General features: G+C 40.5%; 1 protein-coding gene across 4 annotated transcripts in view; it reads left to right on the forward strand.

Moving 5' to 3' along the window:
* The window catches only part of HELLS (helicase, lymphoid specific), a 61,538-nt gene extending 49,060 nt beyond the window's left edge, over positions 1-12,478 (forward strand). For all 4 annotated transcript variants that reach the window (XM_074382608.1, XM_039465355.2, XM_074382607.1 and 1 more), the window contains one exon: positions 697-12,478. In XM_074382608.1, coding sequence (XP_074238709.1) covers positions 697-791 — 95 coding nt within the window. In that variant the 3' untranslated portion in view covers positions 792-12,478. The remainder of the gene's footprint in view (positions 1-696) is intronic.
* The last annotated feature ends 7,768 nt before the right edge of the window (positions 12,479-20,246 follow it).

The following is a 20,246-nucleotide window of genomic DNA, read 5'->3' on the forward strand; positions in this document are numbered from 1 at the left end:
GTAATCCCAGCACTTTGGGAGGCCGAGGCGGGTGGATCACGAGGTCAAGAGATCGAGACCATCCTGGTCAACATGGTGAAACCCTGTCTCTACTAAAGATACAAAAAAAAAATTAGCTGGGCATGGTGGCACGTGCCTGTAATCCCAGCTACTCAGGAGGCTGTGGCAGGAGAATTGCTTGAACCCAGGAGGCGGAGGTTGCGGTGAGCCGAGATGGCGCCATTGCACTCCAGCCTGGGTAACAAGAGCGAAACTCCGTCTCAAAAAAAAAAAAAAAAAAAAAAATGTTTCTCAAGGTAAGCTTTTGGTGTTTTGCTCTTCAGCTTTTAAACTAACCATGATTGGGCCTATTTTTAAAACATTTCTGAGAACATGATTCAAATTCATGTTGTTTATTGCTCTTCAACTTATTTATCTTACAGCTTAAATTCAGCAAAAGAGATTTTGACTAGCAAACTCACGCTTTAGATTGTATGCTCCCAAGAGGCTGATTCTAGTTGTTGTATTAAGAATAGTGTACCTTTTTGCTTTTGCTGCGATTAAATCCTGGTAATAAAGGAAGAGCATGCCCTATATTACTGTGAGTTTTATAATTTTGGACTGAGGACTCACTTCTCATAGCATCATATTGAATGTTTCTTTTGTGATTTCTCCTTATCCTTCTAAACTGTTCCTGTGTTAATGTTTTTCTCTTAGATCAAATGAATGCTTCAGGACCAATTAAAGAGAAGATGGGGATATTCAAGATACTAGAAAATTCTGAAGATTCCAGTCCTGAATGTTTGTTTTAAACTGGAGCCCAAGAATGGCTTTTAAAAGTTCTTGTTTGCAGCTAGTGATTTCCCTGTATTGGGTTTGAAATACAGATTGTCCGTTTAACCTTTTTTATTATATCAGTTGACATGTAACTAGTACCATGTGTACTTAATTAGATGGCAATTTTCTGAGCCTTATTACAAACAAAGAAGTATCCATATTAAGTTTAGATTTTCAGTTAATTTTTGAGACTGAGTATTATTCTTGGATACAGGCCGATGTGTACTTAACCACTTCCAGATGTATACAGTCTTCCTGTGGAAGTTTAGTAAATGTCTTTTCTTCTAGTAATACAGTTCATGGGGTTTTGGTACTTCAGTTATGAAGTAGGCTCTTCATGGGGGTAGATCGGGATAATGCTGTCTGTTGTTTAAGAAACTTTGATTTTCAAGTCTTATTTCTATGAGATAGGTTACCAAATTTTCCTTATAAGATAATCTCATTAAAATACTTTTAGGCATAGCTTAGTACAATAGCAGCAAAAGATCGACTCTTGGTGGGATTTGATATTATTTTGTTGTCTTGGTTTCATTCACTAGTACTATCAGAGTGTGTCATAAAGATTTCAAGTGGATATTCTGTTAGCACAAGAGAAATTTCTGAATGAAACTGTAGGGTCTTGACAAAAGAATAGAAATTGGAAATGGGGCCGGGCACGGTGGCTCAAGCCTGTAATCCCAGCACTTTGGGAGGCCGAGGCGGGTGGATCACAAGGTCGAGAGATCGAGACCAACCTGGTCAACATGGTGAAACCCCGTCTCTACTAAAAATACAAAAAATAAGCTGGGCATGGTGGTGCGTGCCTATAATCCCAGCTACTCAGGAGGCTGAGGCAGGAGAATTGCCTGAACCCAGGAGGCGGAGGTTGCGGTGAGCCGAGATCGCGCCATTGCACTCCAGCCTGGGTAACAAGAGCAAAACTCCATCTCAAAAAAAAAAAATTGGAAATGGTAGTATATAATGCGAAACAAGGCAGACCCTGAAAATTTATAGTAGTGGGTTAAACAGAACCAGATAGAAGAGAACAGGCCTTAGGAGTATGTAAGTAATGCAGAATCCATAATAGAACAACACAAAAGCCAAAATGGGCACAGTTTAGACCCTGTGTGAAAGGATATCAGACAATGAGGAAGAGAAATCCTGAATGTACCCTGGAGAGGGGACATACTCCCTGGACCATGCGTTTCTGTGCTGGCGTTTATTTCATGGAAAAATGTTACTGTTGTTGCCATATATATTCATATGCAGACCAGATGATCTGCGACTTAGGAAAATGGAACTGTCACTTAAGAAAAACTTTAAAAAGTTTTTTCTGTGCCATGTTTACACAGGTCTTTCTTCTTTTAAATTTTTTTTTTTTTTGAGACGGAGTTTCGCTCTTGTTACCCAGGCTGGAGTGCAATGGCGCAATCTCGGCTCACCGCAACCTCCGCCTCCCGGGTTCAGGCAATTCTGCCTCAGCCTCCTGAGTAGCTGGGATTACAGACACGCACCACCTTGCCCAGCTAATTTTTTGTATTTTTAGTAGAGATGGGGTTTCACCATGTTGACCAGGATGGTCTCGATCTCTTGACCTCGTGATCCACCCGCCTCGGCCTCCCAAAGTGCTGGGATTACAGGCTTGAGCCACCGCGCCTGGCATTTAAATTTTTATTTCAGTAGTTTTTAGGGTACTTCTGGTTTTTGGTTACGTGGATAAGTTCTTTGGTGATGGTGAAAAATTTTTGATAGAACATTTGGTTAAACAAAAGACTATAGAGCAGGTTTATTTGTTTAAGTGAAAATGTTTACCCATCACATCAGCATGCTGACCTAGGCTTGCTTGAAATTCATGATCTTGTCATTAGTGATCTAGTCTTTCCTCTTACATTGTCCTAAATGACTATTTCATAGTTTTATCTCTGTCATTATATGTCTCATATCTCTTTCCTCTCATTTTGCTCCCTATTTCCGTGAGAAAATAGATGCAATCAGAAAGGAAACTTTAAAAGTTGTCACCATTGGATCTGTAAACCTAGCATCTATGCCTATCTGTCCTTTCTTACATACTATGGATATATTGTTATGTCTTAGCTTGAGCCAACTGAAATATCTCATTTCTTTTATAGCAAAACTTCTTGAAAAAAAGAGTTCTATTATAGCAAAATTGCTTGTCTGTATTCATTGTTTTTAGTTTATTCTGTTTTTTTCCTAAACCCATTCCTGTAAGATATTTGTCTCCATTGGAGCCATTTTTTTTTAAGGTCTCTTGTGGCAGCAGTGATCTCATTTCACTTGATCTATTAGCAGCATTTCATATGATTGACTCTTCTCCATAAAAGTTACTTTGTTTGGCTCCTAGCAAACATATTTGCCTGATTTTTCTCCATATTTCTCTGGCTCTTTCTGAGTTTCCTTTGCTGTTTCCTTTTCTGTCCTTGAAACATTGGAATGTCCTAAGCCCATTTTGTGATTCTCTTGATGGTCTTACTTCATTTCTTTAATACGAACTATGCTGATGACTCAGATTTATATCTTCAGCCAGAACCTTTCTCTTGAATTCTAGATTCACGTATCCAACTGCTTACTAGGTGCTTGATAACTCTATTCTGTATCTGCACTTTGCTTTTTGTTTAATCCAAATTTGCTGCTTTTGCATTTTCCTTAGTTAATAAATGACAACTTTATTCTTCTAATTGTTAGACCTCGGCCTCTCAAAGTGCTGGAATTACAGGCGTGAGCCACCAAGTTCAGCCTACTATCTATAAAGCTCTCCCTGCCATCCACCCATAGTCATTTGAGTCTTCCCTTAGTTTAGCTGAGTGGTTTTTTGTTTTTTTGTTTTTGTTTTTATGGTTCTTCAAATGTCTTGGAATCATTTACTGTTCCTCAAATTTTGAGCAAATGCTTAAAATTACTTAGAAATACCTTCTCTAAAAGTGTGCTTTCCTACCACCTCTCACTACTTCAAACATGAAATAAAGATCCCGTATATCTTTTGACTATAGTTATAAAATAATTTTTGATTGGCTCAGTAGTTACTTTTATCATGGCTGTGTAAGTATTACTAAAGCCATGCTATATGCTATTACTGTCTGGGTGAGGTGGCTTACACCTGTAATCCCAGCGCTTTGGGAGGCCGAGTTGAGTGTGTCAGGAGATAAGACCATCCTGGCCAACATGATAAAACTGCATCTCTACTAAAAATACAAAAATTAGCCAGGTGTGGTGGTGGGCGCCTATAGTCCCAGCTACTCAGGAGGCTGAGGCAGGAGAATTCTCCGTGAACCCAGAAAGCAGAGGTTGCAGTGAGTCGAAGAATGCTATTGTATTTTCATTCTTGTACAGCATTTTTTTTCTCCTGAAGTTAATACTTGCTGTTGTTTTACCTACCTGTAATTTATATCTAAACTCTCTGGAAGTAAACATATCACATGATTCAGTAGTAAATGTCCCCCTGCAAATATATCCTATCTCCTCCACCCCTTGGAACATTGTTTATTCTAGTCTGGACTATAGAACTGATTCCATCTGGAACCTTCCTTTACCATCCTTCTGGGTATTTCTGTTGGGTCTTTCATGGTTTGGAACTACCGTTTACTGGAACACACTCTCTCTTTTTTTTTTTTTGAGACAGAGTGTCGCTCTTGTTACCCAGGCTGGAGAGCAATGGCGCGATCTCGGCTCACCGCAACCTCCGCCTCCTGGGTTCAAGCAATTCTCCTGCCTCAGCCTCCTGAGTAGCTGGGACTACAGGCATGCGCCACCATGCCCAGCTAATTTTTTGTATTTTTAGTAGAGACGGGGTTTCACCACGTTGACCAGGATGGTCTCGATCTCTCGACCTTGTGATCCACCCGCCTCGGCCTCCCAAAGTGCTGGGATTACAGGCTTGAGCCACCGCGCCCGGCCTTCTCTCTTTTTTTTTTTTTTTTAAAGATGGAGTCTTGCTCTTCTCCCCCAGGCTGGAGTGCAGTGGTACTATTTGGGCTCACTGCAGCCTCTGCTTCCTGGGTTCAAGCGATTGTCCTGCCTCATCCTTCTGATAAGCTGGGATTGCAGGTGCCCGCCACCATGCCCAGCTAATTTTTGTATTTTTAGTAGTTGGGGTTTCACCATGTTGGCCAGGCTGGTCTCAAACTCCTGACCTCAGGTGATCCACCCACCCTGGCCTTCCAAAGTGCTGGGATTAGAAGCATGAACCACCATGCCGGGCTGGATCTCTCTTTTTTTTTCCTTGGTTTACTCCTTTATTTTGATGGATTATGTTGTCCTGTGTTTTCCTGAGAAAAGTATTCAAGGGAAATGAATTTTTTCAGAACTTGAATATCTGGCTGTGTTTTTGTTGTATTCCTACATTTTGATGGATAGTTTTGGTTTGGGATTTTAGATTAATTATTATTTTCTCCTTAGTATTTTTGAAAGTTGTTGTGTTGTCTGAGAACTTGCAGTGTTGTAGGAAAGAAAATTAATGATAACTTTTTATTTTTTTGAGACAGGATCTCATTCTGTCACCCAGGCATGAATATAGCTCACTGTATCCTTGACCTCATGGGCTCGGGTGATCCTCCTGCCTCAGCCACCAATATAGGTTGGACTAAAGCCATGTACCAAATGCCCTGCTAAGTTTTAAATTTTTTTGTGAAGACAGGTTCTCACTATGTTACCCAGGCTGGTCCTCAATTCCTGGGCTCAAGCAGTTCCTCCGCCTCAGCCTCCCAAAGAGCTGGGATTCCAGGTGTGTGCTCTTAGATCTGGCCCTATTGCCACTTTGATTTCTAGTCTGTTGAAGGAAATTTCCTGCCTTTTGTTAATGTGAAATTTTAATGTTTCTTTGTCTTTTATATTCTAAAGTAATAACGCAGTGATGTGTCCTTAAGGATTTTTTCTTTTTTCTTTTTTCTTTTTTTCTTTTTCTTTCTTTCTTTTTTTTAAAATTTTTTGTGAGACAGAGTTTTCATTCTTGTTACCCAGGCTGGAGTGCAATGGCGCGATCTCAGCTCACCGCAACCTCTGCCTTCTGGGTTCAGGCAATTCTCCTGACTCAGCCTCCCGAGTAGCTGGGATTAAAGGCACGCACCACTATGCCCAGATAATTTTTTGTATTTTTAGTAGAGACGGGGTTTCACCATGTTGACCAGGATGGTCTTGATCTCTTGACCTTGTGATCCACCCGCCTCGGCCTCCCAAAGTGCTGGGATTACAGGCGTGAGCCACCGCGCTTGGCCTCTTTTTTCCTTTTTGAGATGGAGTTTTACTCTTGTTGCCTAGGCTGGAGTGCAGTGGCGCCATTTTGGCTCACCACAGCCTCTACCTCCCCTTTGAAGCCATTCTCCCCCAGCCTCCCTACTAGTAGCTGGGATTATAGGCATACACCAACACGCCCAGCTAATTTTGTAGTTAGAGATGGGTTTCTCCATGTTTGGTCATGCTGGTTTCGAACTCCCGACCTCAGGTGATCAGCCTGCCTTGGCCTCCCAAAGTGCTGAGATTATAGGCGTGAACCCCCTCGGTCAGCCTTTTTTTCTTTTTTTAAAGAGACAAGAGTCCTGCTGTGTTGCATAGACTTGATTTGATTTCCTGATTTCAAGTTAACCTTTTCACCTTAGTCACTCAAGTAACTCAGACTACAGGCATGTGCCATCATGCCCATCTTCTTGGTGTGGATCTTATTTTTTTTTTTGTTTTAATCTTTTAAAAGCTCAGTCTGAAAATCTTTCTTTTAATTCATAGAAATTTTTTAGAATGATTTCTTGGAGACTTTCGTCTTTTTAATGTGTGCTCCTTTTTCTTCCTAGATCTTTTTTTTTTTTTATAGAGACATGGTCTTGGTGTTGTCCAGGTTGGAGTGCAGTGGTGCAATCATAGCTCACTACAGTCTTGAATTTCTGGGCTCAAGCCATCCTATCACCTCAGCTTTCCGAGTATCTGGGACTATAGGCATATGCTACTATGTCCAAATAATGTTTTTTGTTTTTTCTTTTTGTCTCAAGACGGTGTCTCACTCTGTCACCTAAGCTCGCTGCAACCTCCACCTCCTGGCTTCAAGTAATTCTCCTGCCTCAGCCTCCTGAGTAGCTGGGACTACAGGCGTATGGTGATCTTTTATTTTTGGTAGAACCATGTTGGCCAGGATGGTCTCAGTCTCTTGACCTTGTGATCCACCCTCCTTGGCTTCCCAAAGTGCTGGGATTACAGGCATGAGCCACCGTGTCTGGCCTGCCCAGATAATGTTTTTAAAAAAATTTTGTTAGAGGTAGGGTCTTGCTATGTTGTCTAAGCTGCTCTTGAGTTCCTGGCCTCAGGGTATCCCCCCATGTTTGCTTCCTGAAGCACTGGGATCACATGTTTGAGGCACCACCACTGGCACTTCTGCCTAGAAATTATAAAAAAAAATTCTCCTGTCTGCATAGTCTGTTTCATTAAATGATTCTTCTGTTGGTTTAGTCTGCTTTTATTTTGATGCTTCTTCTAATGCCTTTGGATCATTTATTGTTCCTCAAATTTGAGAGCTACAAGAAATCTGCCTAAGTTTCATGCATGAGTGTTCTCAATAGGTGGATTTTACTCCGCTTTGATTTCACTAGACCATTTATTTGAGGCTCACCCAAATGTCAGTATGTATATGAGAGAGAAGATGTACATATGTGTCTGAGAGAAATTCTTTAATCACTTGTCCTATATGAGTATATAATTTGCCAATTTCCTTTTGGGGTGAGGATGGAGGGATAGTGTGTTGGAGATTTTACTGTTCAAAATGTAGATGTCCCAGTTTTCAGTAAAATACTGTACTCTGTCTATATTTGGATTCTCATATTCCAGACATCCACTGGTTTACCCTTTCCAGGCAGTTAATTCTGAGTCTTCCACTGTAAGGGGGAGTGGTAAGCATTTTACAAGGAGGTATAGGACCTTGGTATTTAACTGCTTCTTTTAACTACTCCTGGTGTTTTTTTAGTGAAAACCTCTATGTATGTAGAACTGAGACTTCCAGTTCTCTAGTCTATTCAGTCAGCTAAGTAACACTGATGCATTTATTTTTCAGTTTCCAAAATCTTGCTTTGCCATTGCTTCTGTTTTATTGTCTGGGGGTTAAACACTTGTTTCATTTTTTACAATCATTTAAGTTTCCAGATTTTAGTAAGGGACAGGGGAATAGATGGAACTCATTTCCTGATGTGGAAACAAATACTCCCTGTCTTGTCTTACATGAAAAATTATTCTTAAACCAGGCCTTGTCTTTCAGAACCTAATCAAAGTATAAAAAATACATTTTTTAGCTTTATTTCTTTAGTGAGTCACTATTCCATATTATTAGATGGTTGAAAGTGTCAGGAGTTATGGTGGAGGTGGTACTTAAACATTTCCAATCCAACATGTGTGATGAAATCTTTCACCAATACTTTAGCAATTGTATGTGATTTTTTTTAGTTTTAGCAGTTAGAGGTAAGATTTTATAAGAAGCCTACAAAGCCTTAGTTTTTTCATGAAGAACATTAAATAAGTGCTTCTGTCTTTATTTCAAAGAATTATTTTAGTTCTGAATTTCTACTTAATTAACCACGTAGTCTAGAATATGCTTATAATTTATTTACATTTGGTTGAAATATGCTCATAAAACTTACTCCTGAGCTTATGTTCACAGGTTCCAGTTTGAGGCTAAATGAGGTCTAAAGAATGAATTAAGTTGTTCGTAATTTTTTCCATTACCCTTTTTAGAAATCTTAATGTCTCCTTTAGCCAAACGAATCTATAGATTGTCCCCACAAGCATGTCATTATCTTTTATGTCTTCTTGAGTCTTAGCATTTTAAATTCCTCTATATCCTTCACTGTCTTTCCTAAAGCACCCTAATAAGAGTAGCATTATGTGAACTATTTCTCTTCTCTAAGGTATTTTGGAATATTTTAAAATAATGTATGCTTGGTTCTCCTCATGCTAAATACTCTCTACTGCAACCCATACAATTACAGTGATCAAAGCAAGGCCTCTTGTTTCTTTTTTCATTTTAAAAAGAAACGTTAGTTGTAAAATAGTATAGTCATAACACAAACATGTCTTTTTTTTTTTTTTTTTTGTCAGACGAGTTCTCGCTCTCATCCAGGCTTGGGTGCAGTAGCATGATTATAGTTCACTGTAGCCTCCAACTCCAGGGATTCTTCCACTGAGCCTCCTGAACAGCAGGGATTGCAGACGGTTGCCACCATGCCTAATTTTTAAACTTTCTTGTAGAGCTTAGTTTTTTTGTTTGTTTTGTTTTTAAAGCTTATTTTGCGAACTGTTGCCTAGGCATTTGTGAACTATTTATTGTCTAGCCATCTCCAATTTTTGGCCTCAAGCAGTCATCCTGCCTTGGCCTCCCAATAGCAGAAGCTACCACATCCAGCCTGCAATTTTCTTTCAGCACAATGCAAAAATCTTGTAAGTGCTAGCTTGATTTACACTTTTCGTCTATATCCACCTGTTTTTTGTTTTGTTTTGTTTTGTTTTGTTTTTGAGACAGTTTTGTTCTTGTTGCACAGGCCAGAGTGCAGTGGCACAGTCTTGGCCCACCGCAACCTCTGCCTCCCGGGTTCAAGTGATTCTCCTGCCTCAGCTTCCTGAGTAGCTGGGATTACAGGCATGTGCAACTATGCCTGGCTAATTTTGTATTTTTAGTAGAGATGGGGTTTCTCCATATTGGTCAGGATGGTCTCTAACTCCTGATCTCAGGTGATCTGCCTGCCTCGGCCTGCCAAAGTCCTGGGATTGCAGGTGTGAGCCACCACACTTGGCCTATATCTACTTCTTTTTCATCCACATTAGCATTTAGTAAGTTTCTCTTTGCCCTCTTAGTTAATAACCCCATTCCATGGTGAATCGCTTTCATAATCTGTATTACCATGGATTAATTTTGCATAGCAGAAACTATGATAGGTGTGTTAAATAATGAAGTTTGGGGAATGTTAATAAAAATGATTTTTCTTACTGTAGATGAAATACGTGGCAGAAGAATCCCTGGTGAGAACAGATCAGTTACAGGTATTATCTTGCCTCTCTTAGTCTCTACCATTTATTACTGGACTCGTGTAAGGATTTGGGAGTGCCATGGAACACTAGATTCTGTGTGGGTATTTAAATGATTTGAGACAAAAATCCATTTTAATGTTTTATTGAGTTGAGATGTCTCACATGAGTAGTTAGCACTGAGAAGCAGACACAGGCACATTTGTGAGAATGGAGTGGCAAGATGCTTTGCTTTATCCTGTGCATGTTGTACTTACACTTGTTTCTACATTTTCTATTGATTCCCCTTCATATTAGCACCAGGGAGCAAGAGAAGTTGTACTGGAATTTCACACTTCTCGCCACAAGACAGGTTTAATCTTTCCTTAGGGGACAAGATTGGAAAATTGAGGTCAGAGCAGACCTGAAGAGAGGCACCTAGCAACTTCAAGATTAAATCCATCATGGATCAATCCATTATTGTTTGGACTTGACATTTATCTGTATTCCTAACTCAGATAGGTGCATGATAGCTGCTTGCTAGTTTGATTTTAGCTCACATTTCAGCTAGACTGAATGTTCCTGTTCTCTCTCTTCCCCACAAAATATCTTACTGTTTTTAATCTGTCTGCCTCATGATCTCTATGAGATTCGGCATCTTGTCTGTTTTGTCATTACTATATAACAGCATGTCGGAAATAAAGCAGTAATAAGACTAGAAAAATCAAGTGAATACACTGGATTAAAAAAATACTTTGTTTTCTAGAATTAAAAAAAATAACGTTACTGGGTTAGTTTATTAAGTGCTACCCAGATAATTTAAGAAATTTCCTACACCTGGATGCATTGTAGAGCAAATAAGAGCATCAAAGACAATCTTCTGAATCTATCAGAGAAACATCACTAAAGGAACAACGATCAGATAGCAGATTTTTTTTTGAGACAGACTTCTGCTCTTGTTGCCCAGGCTGGAGTGCAATGGCGCAATCTTGGCTCACTGCAATCTCTGCCCCTCCCAGGTTCAAGCAATTTTCTGGCCTTAGCCTCTGGAGTAACTGGGATTGCAGGTACCCACCACCACAATCAGCTAAGTTTTGTATTTTTAGTAGAGACGGGATTTCACCATGTTGGCCAAGCTGGTCTTGAACGCCTGACCTCAGGTGATTTGCCCACTTCAGCCTCCCAAAGTGCTGGGATTATAGGCGTGAGCCCCACCACACCTGGATGGTAACAAGATGTTTTAATAGTAAGATAAAAAGTAAAACTGTGTCAAAGGAAGAAATTTATAGCCTAGAATTTTGTATTCATTTACATTAAACGTGAGGAAATAGTTTCAGTTACAGCCAACCAAGACCTGGTAAGATTTGCTTTGCTAAAGGAGATAAAGTGACTGACACAACATGTATTTCTCTGATTAATTAGAAGTGTTATTTTCTGGCTATACTGAAGGCACTTTCATGATTTCTTCATGGTTTTGTACACTTAGTTTTATACTGCATAGTAGCTTAGGCCTGGCTCTAGCAATTATAAACTATTCTGCAAATGAGGGAAATAATAGTGACTCCTACCTCAAGGATGTAGGGTTCAAATGGGTTAATGCAGAAAAGGACATTTATTAAATATAGTCAGTGTTAATCTCAAGGATACTATGGGTGATTGAAAGAGTGTACATAAAGTACTTCATGTAATGTCTGCCACTTGAATGTTCAATGAGTGAAAGATACCACCACCTCTACTACATTTTACTCTTATTAGTAGTAATTTCATAAAAACAGGTATACTACCAAAGAAAGCAATCCGAAAGCCAAGATTCAAACCATAGAATCATTTTACCGTGCTTTTATTCTGCCTCAAACACTAATCTCCAGTCCTTGGATAAAGGCATTATTTCTCTGAAGGGGAAAGGGATCCTCTTTTTGGATCATACTTCTCTCATTTCTTACACTGTAAACAAGTGGTTTCAATTCTGAGACATTTTCCTGGCTTGCAGGACCCAAAAAGAAGTTAGGCTTGAGAAATTTTAAGTGAAGAGAACAATTCTAGTTCAGAGTGATTGGACCTTCGTAACAGCTTCTGACATTTGACCTGAAAATTTTGAGGGAAGGGAAAGAAGACAACCTTTTATGGCATGTAATAGGAAGGCTTGTGTTATTTGTTTTGTTTTGTTTTGTTTTGTTTGAGATGGGAGTTGCTCCCATAGTGCAGTTTGCTTTAGATTGTACACCCAAAATATCTGAGATGGATCTCAACCAATTTAGAAAATTTAGCCAAGGTTAAGGATGCACCTGTGATGCACCCTCAGGAGGTCCTTATGACATGTGCCCAAGGTGCTTGGGGGTACAGCTTGCTTTTATACATATTAGGGAGACGTGAGACATGAATCAATATGTATAAGATGTACATTGGTTTGATTGGGTAAGGTGGGACAACTTGAAGGAGGTGAGGACTTGGGGGAACTTCCAGGTCATAAGTAGATGAGAGACAAAAGGTTACATTCTTTTGAGTCCTTGATTAGCCTTCCACTGAATACACAATTTAGTATGGCTCAATGAATCTGCATTTTTACATAAACCATAGGGCAGAACAGATACGCATTTGTTTCAGGTAAGCAGAGGGATGACTTTCTGTCCTGCATCTGTGAAGATAAGCTATCAGTTTATTGTCAGACTGAAATTCAGCAGAACTTTTTAAAGGTAAAGATCTTGAGGCCCACAAGGAATTTCCCTGTGGGCAAATTGTGAGGAACGGATGTAACTCTTATTTTTAGCTGTAACAAAATGGGAGGCAGGTTTGCCTGATGTAGTTCTTAGCTTGACTTTTCCCTTGGCTTAGTGATTTTGGGGTCCTGAGATTTATTTTCCTTTCACAAGATAATAGGGAAGTGTAATTACTTCTTGAATTTCTCAGATAAGGGGCTTTGCTTCCAAGTGGTTTGTTTGATGGCGGAGGTGATCTTTGTTCTCCTCAGAAAGGATGTCTTCTTTGCGCAAAGGAGAGGGATGACTAAATAGAGAAAGCGCCTTCACAAAGCAAATCTTACCTTTGTGTAAGGTGCTTTTCCTGGCTGTCTCATCTTAACCAGGCTTTTTCCCATACTCTTTTTTTCCTGTACTCTAAAAAGTTATTCCTTAGATTTCTTTCTTGTATATGTGAAAATATACATGTTAATAAACTTTTTCTCCAGTTAACCTGCCTTTTGTTACAGGGAGTCCCACTGAAGAACTGAATGGTAGAGAAAATTATTTTTTCTTCCTTACGTTATTATCACTTGTAGCTAACAAGGGTATCCCTCAGTTAACTCATGACTGCAGATCATTAGATTGGCCTTTTGTTTACCATGTGTTTACCCTACTTTTCCAGTAAGAATCACAGAACCTTTTCTGGTCAACAGAGAATTCTTCTCAATAAAGAATCTGGCCTCATCGAAGGAGAGACCTGGCCTTTGTCCTGGCTCCTAGGAGGCAATATCTAAACTCTTGGAATTTCCTAAGTGATGGGAATGTCTTTGTTATTCTTGTTCGGCCCCTCAGACCACAAGGCTAGTTAGTGCTAATAAAGTGATTCATGGCCTGAGTGCCGTCCGTGGCTCATGTCTGTAATCCCAGCACTTTGGGAGGCTGAGGTGAGAGAATAACTTCAGCCCAGGAGTTCAAGACCAACTTGGCTAACATAGTGAGACCCCATCCATACAAATAATTATTAAAAATCAGCCAGGTGTGGCAGCATATGCCTGTGATCTCAGGTACTTGGGAGGCTGAGGTGGGAGGATTACTTGAGCCCAGGAGGTTGAGGCTGTAGTGAGTTGTGATGGCACCACTGCACTCTAGCCTGGGTGACAGAGTGAGACCTAGTCTCAAAATAAGTTGTGTAATGGTGGGCCCTCATGATGTTAGCCTGACCTGGGAAATGGAGAGCTGGTGCCTACATTCTTCCTGTGGGCAATGAATCAATCAATCATGAAGCTTGAATAAAACCCCTGGACACAGAGGGTAGGATGAGCTTTGCATTATATAGGTATTGTAGACCACAGTGGCGAAGAAGAAGTGACGCTGGCCATGGATCCATGGGTAGAGGAAAGCAGAAAGCTCAGCATTTGTGATATGGATAGGAGACATGGAAATACTGGGTAGAAGGCAGTTCCCTGGCAAAGGCCTCACTCAAACCTGGAAACTCATGGCCTTATGTGGGAACAGGTACTTCTGTTTTTGTGCCCAAAAAGTTGCCTTTTGGCTTGCTACATCCCCCCGCCTCAATCCTGTACCCTTAGTAACTCTGAATTCCAGGTTCCAGAAGCAGACAAGGAGACAAGCAGGTGAATGGCAGAATGGTACAGCAGAGAAAAAGAAGAGAAAGAATGCCTGAACACTGAGAGGAGTTCAGCTGTGGGATGACCAAACTCCAGGGAAAGATCATCTTCCCACTCCATCTCCCCTTCCAGCTCCTGATCCATCCCACTGAGAGCCACCTCCACCACTCATTAAAACCCCCATATTCATCCTTCAAGCCCTTGTGTGACCCAATTCTTTGAGGACTCTAGTCAAGAACTCAGGATACAGAAAGCTGTCACACTGGCTCTCTGCCCTTGTGAAAAGGCAGAGGGCCTATTGAGCTGGTTAACACTTAAGCCATCTGAGGACTGCAAGGCTAAAAGAGTATTGTAGCACCGGGGCTGCAGGCACCCACACCTAGACACTACTATGGGGCTGGAGCCCAAAGCACTTGCCCCAGCTCCTGCACCTGCCTGTCTGCATGCTCCCCCTCCTGTCGAGGGTTTGAGCAGCAGCAGCAGCCACCAAACAGGTGAGCCACATCCCTGTTGCACATCCTGAGAGGAGGGTCAAGGAACTCTTCCATTTCATTTGGACCTCTCCACAACTCCACCCCATATATCTCTTCCTTTGGCTGGTTACTGAGAATATACAAGCTTTCAGTACTATGAATCTTTCCAGCAAATTACTGAATCTGAGGGTGATTTTTGGAAACCCAAAACTTCCAGTTGGTGACGGAAGGCTTGCAGTCTGGAGAATTGTGCCCTTAAATTTTCAGTTAGTCCAGCTCCAGGTATGTTGCTATATCATAAAGTAGGAAGAACCTACCTGTGGGTCTTATTTGTATCTTTGCCTGGAACTTGATTGTCAGTCTGTTGGAGATTAGGAGGCTGATAAGAAAATACTCTTAGGAAGGTTATCACACAACTATCTTTGATAATAAGGCTTGTGCCTGTAGTCTTTGACACTTAGAACAGTATTCCTCTTCACAAGACATGCTATATGTTTAGTCTGCTTGCCCAGCTTTTGTCGTCATGAAGTTCTATCTTCCACCTGTCCCCAAACTGGAATTATGGCCAGAGGACTTTTTTTTTTTTTTTTTTTTTTTTTTTTTGAGATGGAATTTTTCTCTTGTTGCCCAGGCTGGAGTGCAATGGTGCAATCTTGGCTCACTGCAACCTCTGCCTCCTGAGTTCAAGCAATTCTCCTGCCTCAGCCTCCCAAGTAGCTGGGAATACAGGTACCTGCCACCATGCCTAGCTAATTTTTATATTTTTAGTAGAGACAGGGTTTCATGTTGGCCAGGCTGGTTTCCCATTCCCGACCTCAGGTGATCTGCCCACCTTGGCCTCCCATGCTTGTGCTGGGACTGTAGGCATGAGCCACTTCACCTGGCCTGGTCAGAGGACTTTGAAGGTGCATTTGAACCATGGCTTTGATAGTAGAGCATAATGCATGAACAAATATATTTAAATTTAGTAGTCCAGTTTTTGTTTTTTGGTTTTTTTTTTTTTTTTTTGAGACTGGGTTTTGCTCTGTGGCCCAGGCTGGAGTGCAGTGGTATGATCATGGCTTACTACAGTCTCGACCTCCCAGGCTCAAGTGATCCTTTCCGAGTAGCTGGGACCACAGGCATGTGCCACTGTGTCTGGCTAGTTTTGGTGGTTTTTTTTTCTTTTTTCTTTTTCAACCAGTGTCTTGCTCTGTCACCCAGGCTGGAGTGCAGAGGCACCATCTCACCTCACTGAAACCTTCACTTCCTGGGCAAGTGATCCTCCACCTCAGCCTTCTGAGTAGCTGGGACTACAGGTGTGTGCCATCATACCTAGCAAATTTTTAAAGTATTTTTTTAAAAGAGGGGGTTTTGCCATGTTGCCCAGGCTGGTCTTAAATTCCTGGGCTTAAGTGATCTGCCTGCCTTGGCCTCCCAAAGTATTACGATTACAGGAGTGAGCCACCACACCTAGCCAGATTCTTATTTTTAATGAATCTCTTTTTTCATGTCTGATTCTTTTTCATGTCTGTTTTGAGATTCTTAGCTTGGTTGTATTTTGTTGACAATTTATTTCCATATAGTTAGTCTTCTAGAAGTTTCTCAATTTTATGATCTGTGATTGTTCACCTCCTGGATTTTCAATGCTCCTATAGATTTTTACATTTATATTTTCATTTAAAAGAAGATACTGGGAGGGAGAGGAAGTAAACAAGGGCATTCAGTCAGCTATCTTGAACTCAAATACATGTTATAAATAAGAATAAAAGTCATTTTTTGACCAAGAATAAAATAAGCAAAATGCCCTGCAATGGTAATTATGGAATGTATTAGTTAGCGTGCTAGGCACAAAATCGCCCTCAACACTTAGTGGCTTAATATGCTTATTATTTCTGTATCTGTGGATTGGCCGTTGTCAGCTGGTCTAGGCAGGGCTTGAATGGTTGGCTCAGTTGGCCTTGGCTAGACTCCCATCTATGGCCAGCTGGCCAGCTGGTAGTCAGTTAATCTAGGCTCAATGGGGTTGAGGAGACTGCTGAGAAGGTTTTCTCATCTTTCTGCCACTAAAGAGCTGGCTCAGACATGCTCTTCTCGCAACTAAAGTAGAGACACGGAAGTAAGTGAAATTGAGTAAGTACTTTTCAAACCTCTACTTGCATCCCAGCTAATTTCCCATGGCTACAGAAAGTCACAGGGGCAAATCCAGAATCATAGTGAGAGGACACTGCAAAGTTACATGGCAAAGGTTATGGGTACAGAGAGCGGTGACGTGTTTATGCAAACCACCCTCCAGAATTATTTCTCATAGGACTTAACTGTAATTCTCAAATGCAAGGAAATATAAAACCAGTTGGAGATAGTTGAAATGGTCTTTGGAAGCATTGTGCATTATTTTGTTAACCCAAGCTATTCTTCAATGCTTAGTTTAAATATCCACATTTTCATAAATGTTTCATGATTCTCACAACGGTGTTTTCATCATTTTCAGATTTGTCACTGAGCTATGAAGCAGCATTTTGAATCACATTCTGTTGTCAGCATCCAAAAAACAGTAATTTGGTTTGGTTTTATTTTCCTCAGCATATTATGAGTTAGGTTATTATTATTATTTGGTCAGAGGCAAGCTTGTAAACAAGAAAAACCTAGCATAGTGATATTTTAATGATAGTTGCTACCATGTATGCATAGTATATTGTGCTACTCTGCACCATTCAAAGCACTTAGGAAAATTCTTTTTTTTTTTGGAGATGAAGTCTCACTCTGTAACCTGGCTGGAGTGCAGTGGCGTCATCTTGGCTCACGGCAACCTCCACCTCCTGGGTTCAAGAGATTCTCCTGCCTCAGTCTCCCAAGTAGCTGGGACTACAGGTGTGCACCACCATACACAGCTAATTTTTATATTTTTATTAGGTTGGGGTTTCACTATGTTGTCCAAGATAGTCTCAATCTCTTGACCTTGTGATCCACCCACATCGGCCTCCCAAAGTGCTGGGATTACAGGTGTGAGCCACTGCACCTGGCTCATGCTAAATCTTTTAAAATATAAATTGTTATGAGGTCTTCTGTTAAGTAAAACTTCAGTGAGAGTTCAAGTTCAACCAGTATGTTTTTCTGCCTCAAAAATTAAGGTATATTAAATAACGCATAAGTAATTGAACCATTTTCTAACAGCTGCTTTTATTTATTTTATTTGTATTTTTTATTTTTGAGATGGAGTTTCGCTCTTATTACCCAGGCTGGAGTGCAATGGCGTGATCTTGGCTCACCGCAACCTCTGCCTCCTGGGTTCAGGCAATTCTCCTGCCTCAGCCTCCTGAGTAGCTGGGATTACAGGCACGCGCCACCATGCCCAGCTAATTTTTTGTATTTTTAGTAGAGACGGGGTCTCCATGTTGACCAGGATGGTCTCAATCTCTTGACCTCGTGATCCACCTGCCTCAGCCTCCCAAAGTGCTGAGGTTACAGGCTTGAGCCACCGCGCCCGGCCAGCTGCTCTTATTTTTATGTTAAGGGATATAGGAGTTCAGTCAGGGTGGTAGCAAAAAATATTAAAGAAAAAAATATTAGAGAAAGTTATAGAATACAGCCATGAACCCTCTTGGAAGGCCTGGAAGGTTTGCATAAACTCCAGTAATCTGGCTGAAGGCAGTCAAGAGTCTCTTTGCAAGAGCCAGAGATATTAAGGTGCAAATACAGAAGAATGTAGAGTAGTTTACCTTGCTAGCTTGTTTACTAATGTGATCCTAAGACTGATCTTTAATTTACCTCAGGTGCTTAATTGCTTTCAACTCAAGAAGTCCACAATGTCAATTACCCTCTATTAGGTTGACTCAAGCCTTTACTGAGTAAATGTCTCACTGGCTAGTGGAGGTCAGCACTTGTGACTGTTTACAGCACTCTCCAAGGAGTCTGTAAGCTGCCTAGACACTCAGTTGAACTGGCAATGCATAATATCTGTGTGTCAGTGAACTTTACTCATCCATTGTTGAGTCAAGGTCTGCAGGACAAACCCTTGCAAGTAGTGACCCCTCCAACAAAGGGAATGATATGTAAACCAGAAATAAGATTCTAAGGCCCCCCCAACCATCTGAATGGACTTCCTTGTCATCTAGGGAATTCCTAAAATTTAACCTGAAAGACTGGTTGAGGCCATGATAGGAAGTGGGGGTTGGACATACCTCATTATACCTGTCCAGCATTGACATAAACACAGACTTTAAGACTGAAAAAAAATATTTTACAACCTATTCCATTTACTATCTAAGGCTTCCTCTGCAAATAAGAATTTTGGTCTCCAAAATTCTTTATCTTAACATAGACATTCTTTTCTATTGATCCTAGGTCTTTAGATAAACTCAACCAGTTGTCAACCAGAACATTTTAAAATCTACCTATAAGTTGGAAGCTTGCCCCACCACCCCCACCACTTCGAGTTGTCCCACCTTTCTGGACCAAACCAATGTATTTCTTAATAATATTTGTTTAAAGTCCCATGTCTCCCTAAAATGTATGAAACCAAGCTGCACCCTGACCACCTTGGGCACATGTTGTTAGAACATCCTGGTGGAGGCCGGGTGCGGTGGCTGAAGCCTGTAATCCCAGCACTTTGGGAGGCTGAGGCGGGTGGATCACGAGGTCGAGAGATCGAGACCATCCTGGTCAATGTGGTGAAACCCCGTCTCTATTAAAAATACAAAAAATTAGCTGGGCATGGTGGCACGTTCCTGTAATCCCAGCTACTCAGGAGGCTGAGGCAGGAGAATTGCTTGAACCCAGGAGGCGGAGGTTGCGGTGAGCCGAGATCACGCCATTGCACTCCAGCCTGGGCAACGAGCGAAACTCTGTCTCAAAAAAAAAAAAAAAAAAAAAAAAGAACATCCTGGTGGTTGTGTCACAGGAGCATGGTCACTCATATTTGGCTCAGAATTAATCTCTTCAAATAATTTACAGAGTTTGACTCTTTTCATCAACAGATATGATAAAGATTGTGCCATCTTTTGCAGATTTTCCTGTTACTATTTACTGCTTGGTTTTTACTTTGTTCTTTGCAACTTAGTTTTTAGCTCTTTTTGCTTTGAAAACAATAACTTGGAGCAATTTTTAGCTGAATAACTTATTAACTCCTGGACTCAAGCAATCCTCCTGCCTCAGCCTCCCAGAGTACTGGAATTAGAGGCATGAGCCACTGCACCCAGCTGGGTACATTTGTTTGTATGTGGTAAAGTACCTAAAAACTACCCTTTTTGCACATTTCCAGTGTACAATACAATATGTATTATTAACTGGTTCTCATGCTGTACTTTATATCTCTAGGGTTATTTATGTTACGTAAGTGAAATTTTGTACTCTTCTATCTCTCCATCTCTCCCCTGCCCACCTTTGGTGACTTTCTATTCTCTATTTTCTATATTTTCAAGTTTTATTTTTAAGTTTCCATGTGTAAGTGAAATCATGCAGTATTTTCTATCTGTGTCTGATTTATTTCATTCAGTATTCACTTAGTATAATGTCCTCTAGATTTATCCATGTTGTTGCAAATGGCAGGATTTCCTTTTTAAAAAGTTTGTTTTTATTATTTATCATATTTAATTGTATTATCATATTTATTTTATTTATAAATAAAATATAAAAAATATAAATATATACTATATAAATTATACATTATAAATATATTTATAATATAAATATAGTATAATATAAAAAAT

This window comes from Saimiri boliviensis, chromosome 12, assembly GCF_048565385.1.
Source record: "Saimiri boliviensis isolate mSaiBol1 chromosome 12, mSaiBol1.pri, whole genome shotgun sequence".
Taxonomy (NCBI): domain Eukaryota; kingdom Metazoa; phylum Chordata; class Mammalia; order Primates; family Cebidae; genus Saimiri; species Saimiri boliviensis.